This window comes from Nerophis ophidion, linkage group LG07 (genome assembly GCF_033978795.1).
Source record: "Nerophis ophidion isolate RoL-2023_Sa linkage group LG07, RoL_Noph_v1.0, whole genome shotgun sequence".
Lineage (NCBI taxonomy): Eukaryota > Metazoa > Chordata > Actinopteri > Syngnathiformes > Syngnathidae > Nerophis > Nerophis ophidion.
The window spans coordinates 39,561,922-39,579,078 of record NC_084617.1 but is presented as its reverse complement, the minus strand read 5'-3'; the positions used below and the strand labels follow the sequence as shown (position 1 = coordinate 39,579,078).

Below are 17,157 nucleotides of genomic sequence, written 5' to 3'. Positions count from 1 at the left end.
GTTGGCAAGTATGATCCATCCGTCCATCTATCTATCCATCTATCTATCTATCTATCTATCTATCTATATATGATATTAATTTAACATTAGACAATAGAAGTAGGGGAACTTGTCACACCTAAGAACAAATAGGCCACCCTAAGAGTGCTGGAAGCACTCGTAGATTTTTTTCTTACCTACGAACAAATCCCAGCTACGAAAACATTGGTGAATACAAAAATCTCCTTAAAAACTTCCTAAGTGAGCCTAGAACAAAATGTGTTCTTAAGAATGGTTGCTAAATGCGGCCCAATGCTTCCAACCCGAAAGAGATGATGTTCGCGAAGGTGGACTGTGCGACCGCTGAACAAGTCGAAGCAGGGGAAGGGCGATTTTGCCGCACTTGTTCCACCGCTGAGACTGGACGAAGAAAACGCATGTCAAGTACTTACGGATGGCGGCAGGTCGATTTGACGATTTTGTTCGTGAAACCGCGAATTTGCCGCACACAAAATGCCAATCGGTGTGACCAAGAGATTAGCAGATAACATTGCGAGTTTTAGCATCTGCTGGAACACAGCAAGCTACAAAATCACCTCATTTACTGTATTGGCAATATTGAAGATGGCCCTGTTAACCAAATGTGTGCCCTGCCTTTCAACCCACCAGTGGAAAATGATAGCAGGAGAATTTTGGCGCAAGTGGAATTTCCCAAATTGTGTTGTTTGTGATGCAAGCTTTTTTTCCCCAATTTCTTCCATTTCTTGAGGCACTCGCTCACCTTTAGACCTGTATTCCTCGCAATTTCTCTCCAGGAAATGTTGGCCGTCTGGTATTCTTTGTATTCGGCAAAGAAGTGTTGTACAAATGGTCATAGTGGGGAAATTCCCGACTTAAACGCTCTTCTGTTTTATTGTTCTTTGTGTGTTTTTTTTGCTTTCGCCGGAAATTATGTAGTAAACGAGCTGACCTATCACAGCTCTGCGGTTCGCGTCGGCGCTGACACAAAGCAAGGATTTTTGGGAGGTGCAGGAGGAGGTGCAGGAGGAGGAGTAAGCCGGCGTAGTCTACGCAAGTTACCAGATGCGAGAATATTTTTCAGGCTTAAGCCTTTCAGGATGCTCAGGCTGGAATTATACTAAACTATGACATTACTGGAAGATAGTCTGTTTGGATCCCTAAAACCCCGAAAGATACACTTAACTTGCCACAAACAGAACATACTTCGTCATTCACCTAAAGAATGACAAGAGAGTACATTCTGATTAATGTGTAATTCACCACAATTAATCATCCACGTTCATTTGATTTAACATTTATTATTCCTTCAGTGCACTTTGTACGTGTTTCATCATTGTAAACTTCAACTTTCCCGGACGGATGTGTACAAGGAACACACACCAGGGTGTGCACGGCGTGGGGGCGGGGGACTCTTACCCACGCCCCTGGCTGGCGGATCAAGTGACCTTATAAGGCCGCAGGAAGTAAGAAAGATTTGTAGAGGCAATCACTGGAATGTCTTTCAAGTATGAAGCAACAAGATATTAATTCAATGTATTGCACTAATACTGGCACTATCAACTTCCAGACAGAAAGTCTGTGATATTGTCCAAAACATATCTTGCTTAGACAAGTGCACATTCCTACTACCAATGCAAATAATAATCATTTTGGTTAAATCTAATCTGTGCAGGATCAAGTAAAAGCAGGCATGTGCATCGCTTCCCAGCAGAAACTTTCTCCACCCAAAATGCAAACAGAAAATCACTTCACCAACATGCAACATGTCATTTAAAACAACTACTAGTACACACCAATGTAGTGACTCCTCTAGATTAGGGGTTCTTAGCCTTTTTTAACACGGGGCGAGACTTTCCCACTACAGAGGGTCCCGGGGCCCACTCAAAGTGTTCAATAATTATATCAAACCAACTCACTGTTTACAATCGTGTCAAATGATATGAAACCATGTGTAAATCACAAAGATTATGATTTAACACATAACCCTTATGCTAAGGTCAGGCTGATCAGAAAAAATAATTACTAAACAAAAATGATGCGTAAGAAGGGACTCGACAAAAAATACTTTTACATACAACCATGTTGTGTTAAAAAAGACAAAAAAACCTAAATGTATCATGGTGTGTTTCTTAACTAAAATGTCAATACAATTTATGTGCAGATGAAAATAAAACATCACTTAAAGTCATAATTTTTTGGCTTAAACTTCTCTATGACTTTAGCTGGCAGACATCTTCTGTTTGTGTGATATTACCATTACTGCCACAAGTGGTGGAAAAGTGTATTACATCTGAGTACCGCTGCGGCCCCATACAGACTCACAGCTGAGAAACAATTATTCGCGGCCCTATGGTTAAGAAATACTGTGCTGCAAAATATACTTGCTAATATTAGGACCATATAGTCAAAGAGAGCTTTGCCTTCTTTTTTCTCATGCCCTCTAAAATATTTGTTAAAGTTCAAATAAAAAGTACTTGTATATAGCAACATTTCAGAAGTTAGAAGTAATAGCCTCACCACCTGCTTCCAATTAACACCACTTGATTACGGTTCGGCCATAAATACAGCATTTAACAGTAAAAATGTTAAAATGGTGCCTACAACATTATTATATCACCCTGATATCAGCAAAACAAAATGCGTCCGATTATATCGGCTTGCATCTAAAAACTCTGATCCAAGCAAGTCTGTTCTGGTCCTTTTAATGTCTCTTCTTCCTAGCTTAGCAGGCTGATAACAGTTTGTTTGTTTCCCTCTGGGAGCCTTTAGGAGTATTTTACTTCAAAACACTGTAAAACTGATGGCAGCAACACATTGCAAAAAAGTTGGCACAGGGGCATTCCTACTACTGTGTTGTTACATGACCTTTCTTTTTAACAACATTCAGTAAACGTTTGGGAACTGAGGAGACCACTTTTTAAAGCTTTTCAGGTGAAATTTTTTCCCATTCTTGCTTGATGTATAACTTAAGTTGTTCAATAGTCCATTGTTGTATTTTACGCTTCATAATTTGCCACACATTTTCAATGGGAGACAGGTCTGAACTACAGGCAGTCCAGTCTAGTACCACTCTTATTACGAAGCCACACTGTTGTAACACGTGCAGAATGTGGCTTGGCATTGACTTGCTGAAATAAGCAAGACATGATAACGTTGCTTGGATGGCAGCATATGTTGCTCTAAAACCTGTATGTACCTTTCAGCATTAACGGTGCCTTCACAGATGTGTAAGTTACGCATGCCTTGGGCACTAATGCACCCCCATATTGTCACAGATGCTGGCTTTTGAACTTTGCGCCTCGAACAGTCCAGACGGTTCCTTTCCTCTTTGGTCCGGAGGACACAACGTCCACAGTTTCCAAAGGCAATTTGAAAAGTGGACTCGTAAGACCATAGAACACTTTTCCAATTTGCATCAGTTAATCTTCGATGAGCTCGGGCCCAGCGAAGCTGGCAGCGTTTCTGGATGTTAACTTGCACTTACAGATGTAGCGACAAACTTAGTACAAACACTTTCGAGGACTTAAAAGACAAGATTGGCATGTTCAACTTAATAGCAAACACTACCTCCTGACTACGGCAACACACCTTGGACAAACTGAAATGAATGCCTACTTGCAAATGAGACTCGGATATGTAGGAAAGCAAATTATAACAACTAAATGGTATAGTCCAGGGGTTGGCAACCCAAAACGTTGAAAGAGCCATATTGGATCAAAAATACAAAAAACTGATCTGTCTGGAGCAGCAAAAAAATTAAATATATAGTAAGTGTTATAATGAAGGCAACACATAATGTAAGTGTCTATATTAGCTATATAAGCCTACTATCAAAATGACTATGTGTCGCAGGCTGAAGCAAATCTTTGTTGACAGAAATGTTGAAATGTAATATTTATTCTACACATTTTTACAACATTAGAAACCATTTGTAAATCAGAGGCTGAGATAACTCCTGGAAATTACTGGCTTTTAATGGCCAAAGGTATAGATCTGTGTGTCCAAGTTAAAGGAAACGGCATGCTGTCTTCTTTTAATAGATTTTTTACAATCTTTGGCAAGCTAGGTAATGTTTGCTGTGGTCTGGAACAACATCGCCCACAAACAACTATCTGAAAAGCAACCAATATTATATACAGATAATGTGTCGCGAGACATACAAAACTAAATTATATACAAAGAGTTTGAAAGTAAAGGAAATATATCTACAAATGAGGCATAATGATGCAATATGTACATACAGCTAGCCTAAATAGCATGTTAGCATTGATTAGATTGCAGTCATGCACTGACCAAATATGCCTGAATAACACTTCAACAAGTAAAAAACATCAATCAATCAATCAATCAATGTTTACTTAAATAGCCCTAAATCACTAGTGTCTCAAAGGGCTGCACAAACCACTACGACATCCTCGGTAGGCCCACATAAGGGCAAGGAAAACTCACACCCAGTTGGACATCGGTGACAATAATGACCCAGTGGGACGTCGGTGACAATGATGACTATGAGAACCTTGGAGAGGAGGAAAGCAATGGATGTCGAGCGGGTCTAACATGATACTGTGAATCCATTAACGCATTATCCATGCGTTTGTTACGTCTCGCCTCGACTACTGTAACGTATTATTTTCGGGTCTCCCCATGTCTAGCATTAAAAGATTACAGTTGGTACAAAATGCGGCTGCTAGACTTTTGACAAGAACAAGAAAGTTTGATCACATTACGCCTGTACTGGCTCACCTGCACTGGCTACCTGTGCACTTAAGATGTGACTTTAAGGTTTTACTACTTACGTATAAAATACTACACGGTCTAGCTCCATCCTATCTTGCCGATTGTATTGTACCATATGTCCCGGCAAGAAATCTGCGTTCAAAGGACTCTGGATAATGGATAAAACATCAACAAAGCACACCTTTGTGAATACACACACAGCATGAAACTTTTGGTGGACAAAATGAGACAAAGTAGGAGTGGAAGATTTTACATGTAAACAAACTGTTGCATCACAGTCCACACTATGGTGAGTTCAAGAACCGCCAAAATTAGTAAGACAAACAATGTTCACCAAATACTCTCATCAGTGAAGCATACACAACACCATATGGGCTCTGTAGCAATTGGGAAGCTTTGTGTCATGTTTGTCCAAATTTTTCCCCCCATCTTTTTCCATTTTTAATCTTTTTTTGAAAATGCTCATGGGAGCCACTAGGGCAGCACTAGAGAGCCGCGGGTTGCTGACCCCTTGTATAGTCCATTGCAGAATCTGTTCAAATATTTTTATCCAGTATGCAGAGCCCACGCGATCACAATAACATATCACTTTAACAAGCCATTTCTAGGCTAGTTAACTCAGCATTTTTAAGGCTGCAATATCAGTATCATTTAAAAAAATATATATCAGGACACCCCTATTATTAATAAACTGTTCATAATGGTGACATTTTTGTCCATGGAGCAAATAATGAGTGATTTCATTATTTACTTTGGAAAATGAACAGTAAGTCAAAGCCGAGCTTAAACTAAAGGTATGTAGTATGGAAGTGGTGATGTGTTCTGACTCGCCTTTTCTTCCGCCACATTCTTACTCCCTTGAAGCGCTCCTTGTTTGAATCTTATCGCTCCAGGCCCTCAACCCCTGGTCATAGCAGCAATGACTGGAAAAACCTTACATACCAGGGGGGAAAAACAACACAATGCTGTCATTATCATCATTGTTCAGTTGTATAAACTTTTCTTTAGCCGTCTGTACATAAGAACAGATCAGTACTTCAACAAGGACAGGGTCAATAATCACAACATTGACAGACAAGCATATTTGTGTCTTTTGTTTAGTAGATAAGAGTTTTTTTCCCTCACTTTAACTGCCAATGCTGATTGAAGATTGCAATAACAATGTATGTCAGTCAGTCAAATCCTTTTACATCTTATTAAACGATTTTATTGATAGTTCGGAAGCCTAAACTTTGCTGTCGTGTAAACTGCTTGGAAAAACCTGGAAATTATAGTTTGGATCAAGGCTCCAAAAATTAGATCATATTTGAGTCTTGTCATGGACCATGTTTTTCTATTTCCACTAAGCATTTTCAATTGGATTGAGATCCGGACTATTTACGGGACAAGACATTGACCTCATGTATTCTTTCTTCAAGGAACATTTGTAAATTTTTTGCTTTATGGCAGGATGCATTATCGCCTTGAAAAATTATTTCATCATCCCCTAACATCCTTTCCATTGATGGAATAAGAAGCATGTCCAAAATGTAAACTTGTGTTTTAGTGATGATGTGATGACAGCCATCTTTCCAGTGCCATTACCTGACATGCATCACCATATCATCAATGATATCAGTTGTCTTTGTAAATTTTGGAACGGCATCAAACATAAGCTCCAGCATCATCACTTTGCCCAATGCAGATTGACGATTCATCACTGAGTATACTTTCATCCAGTCATCCACAGTCCACCATTGCTCTTCCTTAGCCCATTAGAACCTTTTCTGTTTAGCTGTTAATGAAGGTGTTTGTATACAGGTAGCATTTCTGTATTTAAATGCCATTTCCTCTTGGCACTTTTAAACATTTCTGTCACATACGGTGACTCCACTTTCCGGCCAGTTGTTCATTTGTTTTGCTGTGCATTTGTTGTTTTCAAGACAATCTGTCTTGACGCTTTGATATTTTCCTTGGTTTACCAATATGCTTGCTTTTTCAACTTTCCCGTGTGTGTACTTGGTCCACATTTTAGACATAACTGACTGTGAACAATCAACATATTTTGCAACACTGCATGATGATTTACCTTCTTGGAGAAGTTTGATAATCCTCTCCTTTGTTTCAATTGACATATTTCGTGTTGGTGCCATGATTAATGTCAATCCACCTGGGGCAACAACAGCTCTCCAAAGTGGAAACACTCCTTTTTAACTGCAGACTAATGACCACATTTCATCTGATGCGGGTGTTAGCTTTGGAAATTAAAATGTACAGCGCATGTCCATCATTTTCTTCTCAAAACTTGAGTGATTCTATGTTTTTTTAGTCTGATTGATCTAAAAATGTAACTGTTACTGACTACCACAATTTATATTCTTGATTTATTTTAGTTTTTCTTAAAGCCTAAAAGTTTCCATTTGAAATGACTGTAGTTTTGTGACTAAAATAAAAAACTGAATGAACATCCTCCAAGTCTGCTCATTTTCCAAAGGTTGTAGTTATTAAGGGAGAATCATCCACACAACTGTTGTATTTGATCTACTTTACATTTTACACTAACCCTGATGTACTTGATGTTGTTCTTTAGTTAAGTTTTATGTTTTGTTTTGTTTTCTTTTAAGGCGACGCCACAGTTACCATCGCTCACAGATGTACGCCCAGGGAGCGGCTGAAGGAGCTAACCAGCCTGGCGGACATTATTGTTGCTGCTGCAGGTACTGTAATTCCTGTAATTTGCTGTAGTTACACTTAAGTTTGGCCCTACAAAGTGTTTATACTGTAAGTATTGTGCTTATTAAAACCCAGCTGTTTGTTTGAAACGTTCATCTTGGTTGTAGTTTTAATTAGCAAATTTGGAGGTGTTGAAATCGCCAATGCTAAAAATAGCGCATTATAGAAGAGTGGAGCCCTACTTCACATTTAAACATTTTGCCAAGCACACTTGCTTTGTTGGTGTTGAAAAAAAAGAGTTTGGCAAAAATCCACCCTGAGTGCTACTTGAGAGATTGTTTCCTTGAGCCGGTGTTTAGTCTGCAACCGGAGGCGACGTCATGTAAAGGTATCAAAATATGGCACCTTTTTATTTTACACGACTTGATACCCGGTGGTACCGACGGTATTTGGTCGCTGCCTATAAAATTACCACCTTTGGTATCCACTACTACTTGTGACTGATAAAACATCAACAACCCCAAACAATATATTAATCCGCAGTTCAAGTTAAGATACTCATCTCACAATTATGGCAGCGGTTAAATCAGGAGTTCTTAAACATTTTTGACTTCGGAGCACAACTTTTCCACTACACAGCGGCCCACCTAAATATTAACACTGAATTAGTAATTTTACTCTTGATTTTAACCATATTTAAAATTTCTATCCCCCCTACTTACAATTTGTAACATTCTCAAATTATATGAAATTATGTGTTAATCACAGACAATATTATTTATTTAACAAATACATCTTAGGTTTATGTTTGGCTGATTAGAAAAAAAAACAAATATACTGTATAAGAAGGGTCTGATAATTAACTAATGAAAAATGTATTTACATGCAATTATTTAGTGCTAAAGTAAACTAAATTAATAATACATATGTTTTTTAACTACATTGCCGAATAAAAAACATCTTCCACACTTCAGTAATCATTTGTGCGCTTTAGAAACTTCTCTATGACAATGTGAGAATACTGCCGTAATTATGTATTTGTGGAAAAGTGTATTACAACTGAGTGCCGTCACGACCCATAAAGACCACATTTGAGAAACAGATATTTTTTGCGGCACAACAATGGGTTAAAAAACAGGGGTTTGTATCAGTGGTTCTCAAATGGGGGTACGCGTACTCCTGGGGGTACTTGAAGGTATGCCAAGGAGTACGTGAGATTTAAAAAAAATATTCTAAAAATAGCAACAATTCAAAAATCCTTTATAAATATATTTATTGAATAATACTTCAACAAAATATGAATGTAAATTCATAAACTGTGTAAAGAAATGCAACAATGCAATATTCAGTGTTGACAGATATATTTTTTGTGGACATGTTCCATAAATATTGATGTTAAAGATTCCTTTTTTGTGACGAAATGTTTAGAATTAAGTTCATGAATCCAGATGGATCTCTATTACAATCGTCAAAGAGGGCGCTTTAAGGTAATGATTACTGCTATGTGTCGAAATCTTTATTTATAATTGAATCACTTGTTTATTTTTCAACAAGTTTTTAGTTATTTTTATATCTTTTTTTCCAAATAGTTCAAGAAAGACCACTACAAATGAGCCATATTTTGCACTGTTGTACAATTTAATACATCTGAAACTGATGACATAGTGCTGTATTTTACTTCTTTATCTCTTTTTTTCAACCATAAAATGCTTTGCTCTGATTAGGGGGTAGTTGAACTAAAAAATGTTCACAGGGGGTACATCTCTGAACAAAGGTTGCGAACCACTGGTTCATATAAATAAATCTACCAGTGTGCAATCATTGGTAAGAAGCATTATTACAACAAATAAATAATCTATACTGCGTGAGCGGAGAAGGTTAAGCCAGCCTGAGTGTAGTGAAAACAAACATGTGCTCAGAGGATGTGTCATCATCTTTGTTCGTTGTGATAAGTGATCGATTGTGATCCTCCTTGTTGGCGATGACGTCAAACTTTGCTTCAGAAAGGAAAACAGCACGGTTCAAGGCAAAAGAGGAAAACAAATGTTTCCTCACGTCATGTAATCCACTGTCCCCCCTCCTTGTGTTTAGGTGTTCCCGGACTGATCACGGCAGATATGGTGAAAGAAAGTGCAGCGGTCATTGACGTCGGCATTAACCGCATTGTGGACCCCAAAACGGGGAAACTGAGGCTCATTGGCGACGTGGACTTTGAGGGTAAATCAAACTCTAATTGATTAAAGTGATAAACGAACACATTTAGGTCATTATGGGGACGGCGTGGCGAAGTTGGGAGAGTGGCCGTGCCAGCAATCAGAGTTACCGGTTCAATCCCCACCTTCTACCATCCTAGTCACGTCCGCTGTGTCTTTGAGCAAGACACTTCACCCTTGCTCCAGATGGGGCCTGGTTAGCGCCTTGCATGGCAGCTCCCGTCATCAGTGTGTGTGAATGGGTGAATGTGGAAATAGTGTCAAAGCGCTTTGAGTTCCTTAAGCAAAAGGTAGAAAAGCGCTATACAAGTATAACCCATAACCCATTATTGTCGGAATGTTTGGCAACACAAGTGCATACCTGGAAAATAGTCACATATGACTGGGATACTGTAGCGGCATGGTATGGGGCTGCATGAGTGCTGCTGACACCATGCATTCCTCCACTGTCATTTGAGGATTCCCCAAAGAGGAGTACTTTGCCTCTCCATAATCCTTCCCTCTTCCTCCTTTTTGAGGTGTGTTTGAGCTCCTTCATCATGATGTAAAAGCAGTTTCCCAAAGAGGACGATCACCAGGGTTTCCACGGGGGACTAAAAAGTATTAAAATTCAATAAATGGATTTTGAGAAAATTAAGGCCTGAAATGCCAATAAAAAGCATTAAATGCGCTGTCCAGAAGCATTGAAAAAATAATACTATTGTAGGACCTGGCTGAGAGTCAATATGTCATTCCATCAAATGATTAATCAAAATGAAATTAAGAACATTGCGGTCATCGATAAATTGCCGCATCTGTGTTTCTTTTCTTCGTGACTGAATTTAAAACTCTATACAAGAGGTCCTGTAAGATCCGAAAGCGTGAAAAGCTCTGCCTCCATAGCAAAATCAAATGGATCTGGGGGCCTAAGCTTTGCCATTCTTTGGTCAAAGTATGTGTGTAGTCCTTAACTGTGACATCATTTCATGTTAATGAGGAAGCTGAACTTGTTTCGTATTTATTTCAGTCATCTCCAGTCCAACACACGAGATAACTTGGCTAACATTAGCAACTCTCATGACGCCGAGGATGGACAAACAAGGCAATTCTCACAACAGACCACAACTGTTATTTTCTGACATTCCCACAGTAAATGAATAAGAGTTCCTTCAGCTGCCTAACATTATACATAACCTGCTAACTACTGTACCCATTTAAACAAATTAGAGAGTGTAAAATATGATTTATTCATGATGGTTAATTGACTCAGTTTGTATTTAATGCATCTTATTGGCATTTTTTCAAAAATATTTCCACGACATGTATTTTTGTAAAATGTTTGAATCAATCATCCATTTTCAAACACATGCATAATTTGCATTCTTAATGTATTATATTTTATTTTTCTACAGTGTGTTGTTTAAAATGTTTTTATGTTTTATATGATTTGTGTTTGCTTGCTTCGTTCTGTCTTAACACTGAATTGCAAATGTCTGCAGAACTATTTTAGCTCCGGGTACCATTAAAGAAACCTTGACCCTTGAACCTTGACCCTTGACAGTATAAGGCATATTTTTGGACGATATGCAATTTTACAGCATGTTTTAAAGAATTACAAATGTAAAATATGGGTATCTTATATTGATCAACTGATTCAGAATTTGATGTTTATTTAGAGGGCTTAAGTGCAGTTTTTCCTTTGATAATTTTGATTGAGGGTGCAGTGTATGATTGACAGGTGGAAGGAACCTTTTAATTGTCTATTGTCTATGGCCGTGCACGAAGCCAGAACACAGGATGCTACTAAGGAAAAATAAAATACTAGATAATAACAGTTAATGAAAACTTTTCATCTATTCAAAATTATTATTGTGACATTTACAATTGTGTGTGTACAGAGAGTTGTATGATTTTGACTATATACACTAGAGGTGATTCAATTTGATTCATGGGGGTAGATAATCTTTTCTCGATTCAAAATCAATACTTTTTTAATAACATTGGGTGCCAGTTCTATGATTAACTACACATTCACCAATAAAATAAACAACTAAAAAAATATGTATATATATATTACATAAAAGAAAACTTGTTTTGTTTGATAAAATTCTACTCAAACATTTAGTAGCTGGACATGACAGATTTTGGGGTAAATAAAGTAATTGTATTTATTTTTTAATCGATTTTTGATTTTTTTTATCAATTAAGAATCATTACGCATAAAATTCACAATTCATTCAAAAATAAAACATTTTTACACCCCTAATATATACATAACCATATGGGGTCAGACATGGGTATTACATTTTTTCGAAGTGGCATTTAAAATGGCATTCAAAAGCATTAAAAAAGGATACGCTGATAGCTGTAGAAACTCTGATCAATACAATAGGGGGCTGGGTTGGGGGGCCGGGAGTGTATATTGTAGCCCAGGAGAGTTAGGGCTGCATGGGATTCTGGGTATTTGTTGTGCTGTGTTTATGTTGTGTTACAGTGCGGATGTTCTCCCAAAATGTGTTTGTCATTCTTGTTTGGTGTGGGTTCACAGTGTGGCATATATTTGTAACAGTGTTAAAGTTGTTTATACGGCCACCCTCAGTGTGACCTGTGTGGCTGTTGACCAAGTATGTCTTGCAGTCGCTTACTGCATCTACAGATGTCAAATACAACATGTGGTTGGACTGGCACGCAGTTTGTAAAGGACGCTAAAGGCAGTGCCTCCACGGTGCCCCCTTAATATTGTTGTTAGGGTGAAATTCGGGAGACTGATTACACCTGGAGGGGCACTGAAATTAGGAGTTTCCCGGAAAAATCGAGGATATACAAGTATGACGCTGTAAAGCGCCATTCACATAAAACTTTAAATATTCACATTCAGGTGCGGGCCGCAAAATAACGTCTCGTGTTTGAGACCCCCGATCTAGAATAAACTTCCAGGAAGCGAGGAAACACCTTTATTAGTCGATTATGTTGAAATTGTACACAAGCTTGTGTGATCGCTGCCACTATGAATAGTTTGTCTGCGTTAGCACTTATAATAACAATATCACTAATACTTGGTTAATATTCAAGTCACAAAATGTAAATGATTTACTGTTGGCGCTTTTGAATGGTTATTATTAGGTTAAATAGGGGACCTTACATCGGTTCCGCTGTAAGTGGACTTCTATTTAAATGATAAATGATAAATGGGTTGTACTTGTATAGCGCTTTTCTACCTTTAAGGTACTCAAAGCGCTTTTGACACTACTTCCACATTTACCCATTTACACACACATTCACACACTGATGGAGGGAGCTACCATGCAAGGCGTTAGCCAGCACCCATCAGGAGCAAGGGTGAAATGTCTTACTCAGGTCACAACGGACGTGTTGAGGTTGGTACTAGGTGGGGATTGAACCAAAAAAAAATCCATCCGTCGTCATGTCTTTTATAATGATTGTGAACAATAGGCAAAATTCCTAAAAAAGTGCACTAAAACACTAGTTTATCCAGGTCGGGCTACAGTTTTGGGGTCCACGGCCTGGCAAACATTGAATACCCCTGCTTTAGAGTAAAATTACATAAGTAAAACTAAAAAGTAGTCATCCAAAATAATTAATTTGAGTAAGTATTCATTGAAAATACTTTGTGCTGATAGAAAGTCTCCTTTTTTTCTTTGTTCCCTCTTTTTCTCAAAGGGTGCTCACATAACTGCAAAGTGTTCTACAGCATCCATAGCAGCTAACTGAACTCCTCTCATTTTGTCAAACAGGTGTAAAAGAGAAGGCCAGTTTTATCACACCTGTTCCAGGAGGTGTGGGTCCGATGACGGTGGCCATGTTGATGAAGAACACTGTGACCGCTGCCAGGAATGCACTGATGCATTAACACGGACGTAAAGCCGCCTCATGCCTCTTGAATGATACAAACACACACTTTTAACGACTCCATACCTGCTGGGACGGACACTTACTTGACACCTTTATGCGATGTCACGGTCTTTGTTTGCTGTTATTCATTTCTAAGAGTCATATTTTTTCTACCGAGGTCACTTGGATTCCTGGTTGAGCATTTCACTCGAAACCGAAAATGGAAATAAAACTTAAGAATGGTTTTGTTTGGGTCCAATCCTGAAAGTGTGCCAAGGTTTTTGCTTCTCAGTCAGGTACACCTCCTCCGGCTGATTACACCATCAGGACCTGTATGAGCATGCACCAGTCGTTCTAAAAGTTTCATTGATTGGCGGATGAAGAATTCCCTCGCCGAACGCGCTCTATATAAAGTTGAGAGGACGGTGTTAGCGGCGTGGAGAAGCAACGGTTGGCACAAATGTTCTTGCACAGTCTCAAAATGGGTAAGTGATGGAGCCATCTTTGCTGGAACGGTGTAAGGTGGATAACGTCCGTCATGTGGGTCTCTTGCAGGCGTCCTGTCGGCCATTCTTCTTCTCCTGGCAGCACGAGGGCTATCTGCACAACAATCAACCACAGATCCTTTTCTAAACGACTCATCGCCAAACACTCTGCTTGAAAAAGGTAACTAAGTGATGGGTTTCATTTTTTTTTTTATACATAAAAATTAGGGTGCCCAACAGGGGTTTCAAAATAAAATTGATTTTCAAATAAATCGCAATTTTCATTTGTAACAATTCCTAATCGATTAAAAGAATTTAAAAATTGATTTAAAAAAAAAAAAAATATATATATATATATATATATATATATATATATATATATAGTACAGGCTAAAATTTTGGACACGTCTTCTGCTCATTCAAAGCATTTTCTTTGTTTTCATGTCTATTTACATTGTAGATTGTCACTAAAGGCATCAAAACTATGATTGAACACATGTGGAGTTATGTACTTAATAAAACAATGTGATATAACTGAAAACATGTTTTATATTGTAGTTTCTTCAAAATAACCACCCTTTGCTCTGATTACTGCTTTGCACACTTGGCATTTTCTCGATGAGCTTCAATCACACCTGTGAAGTGAAAACCATTTCTGGTGACTACCTCTTGAAGCTATGTAACTATGTAAATAGTCATGAAAATAGAATCTATAGAATTTTCACCGGTTACTACGGCAAGCATTACAACTACATCACAGCAGTTCCATGCAGACGCGACAAGAAGCAGAGTGGGCACGGCTTGTTCACACAGCAACAAGCCTGATACACGAGTGTCAGACAGGCGCAGATTTCTACAACAAAGTTCTGCATAACAGTGACATTATACCAATAGGTGGATGTGTTTTACCATAAGTGTTTATGTTTTGCTGTGTTTGTTGCATCCTTGTTGCTCTTGCTAGATTATAAAAGATGCTGATGAAGGAGGTTATGTGGAAAGTAGAGGAGAAATGTTCATATATTTTCAATATTCAGTGTTTTCATAGTTAATATTGTAAATACCACATTCATTATTTCCGTGTCCCATTCAGTAAAAAAAAACTACAATTTCATTGTGTTTCTGAGATGGTCTCTTACAAAGTTTTTAGTGTGAGTGTTTCTACCAACTTTTATTATTTTTACGGAATCTTAGGATTTTCTCAGCAATGCACAGCAACCTCCACTGTTTAAAATGAAATTGCCTGTGGTGTGTAGCGCCTCATTACTACCTGTCTCTTTTTAAGACCCGTGTCACGTGACTTCAAACTGGCCGGTTCTCAGACAGGATCGATAGCTTCAGTCTTAAACTGCAGGAAATAAGTCCCGACTTTTGAAGCAACGGATATTTCTGCACTGAATTTTAAAACACGCATTTTGTTAGCAAATTTTTTTTCTGCATATGACCAATACAACTGCTGTGTCAAATGAATGCGAAGCGCCAAACTGTGTTTTTTAGGAAGCACTTCCAGTGACAGCTCACACTGAATCGGGTCGGCGGAGCGGCATGTTGCGTTTTAAATCGCTTTGGGTCTCCATCATCGATCTAAATCAGGTCTGGGCAATTAGTTTGACTAGGGGAGGCCAAATTTAGAGAAAAAATTGTGTCTGGGGGCCGGTATATCTGATTTTTAGGAACACTAATACAAAACCTCACAATAATGTCTGAATGCTAAAAACATAGTGACAGAGTACCTTAAAAACTGAATGGAATTAAACATTTTTTTACTGAATGAGACACCCAGAATGTACATGAAAATAAAGAATGTGGGATTTACAATATTAACTATGAACGATAAAACACTGAATATTAACAATATATGAATGCCACACCCCCTTTCGATCAACATATTTTACAATCAAGCGAAACGCAACAAAAATGCAACAAATGGCGAAATATGAACGCAAAAGGTAACAAAAAACACCTACGATCTGACATATCTGATATCACTGAGGTTTAATCTTTTCCTGCTTATGGAGATGTTTTTATTGTTAATTTATGGATAATGTTTGCTTTCGCGCAGGCAGCATGGATGAACCTGTGCTCCTGGGCTCTCACAGGCCGTGCGAGAGCGCAGACCAGCACTTCTGTCTCAACGGCGGCACATGCCTCTACCCCCAAGACCACAAAAAACCCTTCTGCATGTAAGATACAACAAGCACGCGTACGAACACGTCGCGCTGCTTCCTGTTCACCTCTCTGGAATGCAGGCGCTCTGATCTTTGTCTTTTCGCACCCTCAGCTGCCCGACCGGCTCCAGCGGGAATCGCTGCCACCTCCAGTCCTTCTCTCGAGGTTATCACCTCGCCGTGGAGCATTTGATTGGCGTCAGCTGCGGGGCAGCCTTCCTGGTTTTCAGCCTGTCCTTCCTCGTCTGTTGCGTTGTGCGAAGGAGGTGAGTTGGTTTGGGATGTTTGGCTCGTTCACCATAAGAAAACAAATCGCCTTATTTCACTCGTCCCAACAAGTGTAATATTTCTCAAACTTTGTTTCTTTTTTTTTTTCAGGCGCACAAAATCAAAACAAATCCAATCCAAACCATCTGATATAACGGTGTGACCTCTAACCCTTCCCCTCAACCCCCCTAAGAGAAATGTCTTCCACCATCCTCATCATTTGTTGCCCCCTCTACTTGAAACAGACTTTTTTTTAGATTAGGTACAAAACAATCAACAATTTAAAAAATGGGAAAAAAATGGACTGTTGTAACTATTTATTATTTTTTATACTATAATTTATTTTGTGTTTGATTTATTTAACATTTTGATACATTAATAAAGGAATGATACATGAACATTTCAATGTTTTTCTCTTATTTTTCCAGTGTATTTAGGACCAATAAAACAACTATTCTTTCTCGCTATCATGCACTCATATTTTAAGAACAGGCATATTTTATGAGGTACAATTAGATGTTATGCAAATAAAGTTGCTTTTTTAATAGCTGCTGTATTTTTAATTTTTTTTGTAAAGCTTATTGCAGTTGCGACATTGTGCAGTGTTTTAGAGATATAGGTGTAAAAGTTACCCTTTTAAAATTGCAGTATAGTTTATGAATGTGTATTTGGTCATGTTAGTCAAGAAGATGAGAAACTCAATCTTTAAAACAGGACCATAAAAAGCTGATAACAGCCTTTTAATGAAAAAAATGCACAATTTAAACAAAATTAACAAATGTTTTTTTGTACGGTGCATTGCAACGC

The 17,157-nt window shown here is 38.3% G+C and overlaps 2 protein-coding genes across 7 annotated transcripts in view; both read left to right on the top strand.

Moving 5' to 3' along the window:
- LOC133556337 (bifunctional methylenetetrahydrofolate dehydrogenase/cyclohydrolase 2, mitochondrial-like) overlaps nt 1–16,007 on the top strand; it is a 143,765-nt gene extending 127,758 nt beyond the window's left edge. For all 6 annotated transcript variants that reach the window (XM_061906164.1, XM_061906163.1, XM_061906160.1 and 3 more), the window contains 5 exons: nt 7,341–7,433; nt 9,481–9,606; nt 13,337–13,918; nt 13,989–14,099; nt 15,978–16,007. In XM_061906164.1, the coding sequence (XP_061762148.1) occupies nt 7,341–7,433; nt 9,481–9,606; nt 13,337–13,452 (335 nt within the window). In that variant the 3' untranslated portion in view covers nt 13,453–13,918; nt 13,989–14,099; nt 15,978–16,007. The remainder of the gene's footprint in view (nt 1–7,340; nt 7,434–9,480; nt 9,607–13,336; nt 13,919–13,988; nt 14,100–15,977) is intronic.
- On the top strand, nt 13,915–16,513 carry LOC133556907 (epigen-like). The gene is made up of 5 exons (XM_061907258.1): nt 13,915–13,918; nt 13,989–14,099; nt 15,978–16,098; nt 16,197–16,349; nt 16,462–16,513. Exons 1-5 carry the CDS (start codon nt 13,915–13,917, stop codon nt 16,511–16,513), a joined length of 441 nt encoding a protein of 146 aa, XP_061763242.1.
- The last annotated feature ends 644 nt before the right edge of the window (nt 16,514–17,157 follow it).

What these genes read in the sequence shown, in the direction of transcription:
- LOC133556907 (XM_061907258.1), top strand. An exon ending in AAACACTCTGCTTGAAAAAG is followed by an intron (nt 14,100 to 15,977) that starts GTAACTAAGTGA and finishes GCTTTCGCGCAG; the next exon opens with GCAGCATGGATGAACCTGTG. An exon ending in TGTTGCGTTGTGCGAAGGAG is followed by an intron (nt 16,350 to 16,461) that starts GTGAGTTGGTTT and finishes TTTTTTTTTCAG; the next exon opens with GCGCACAAAATCAAAACAAA.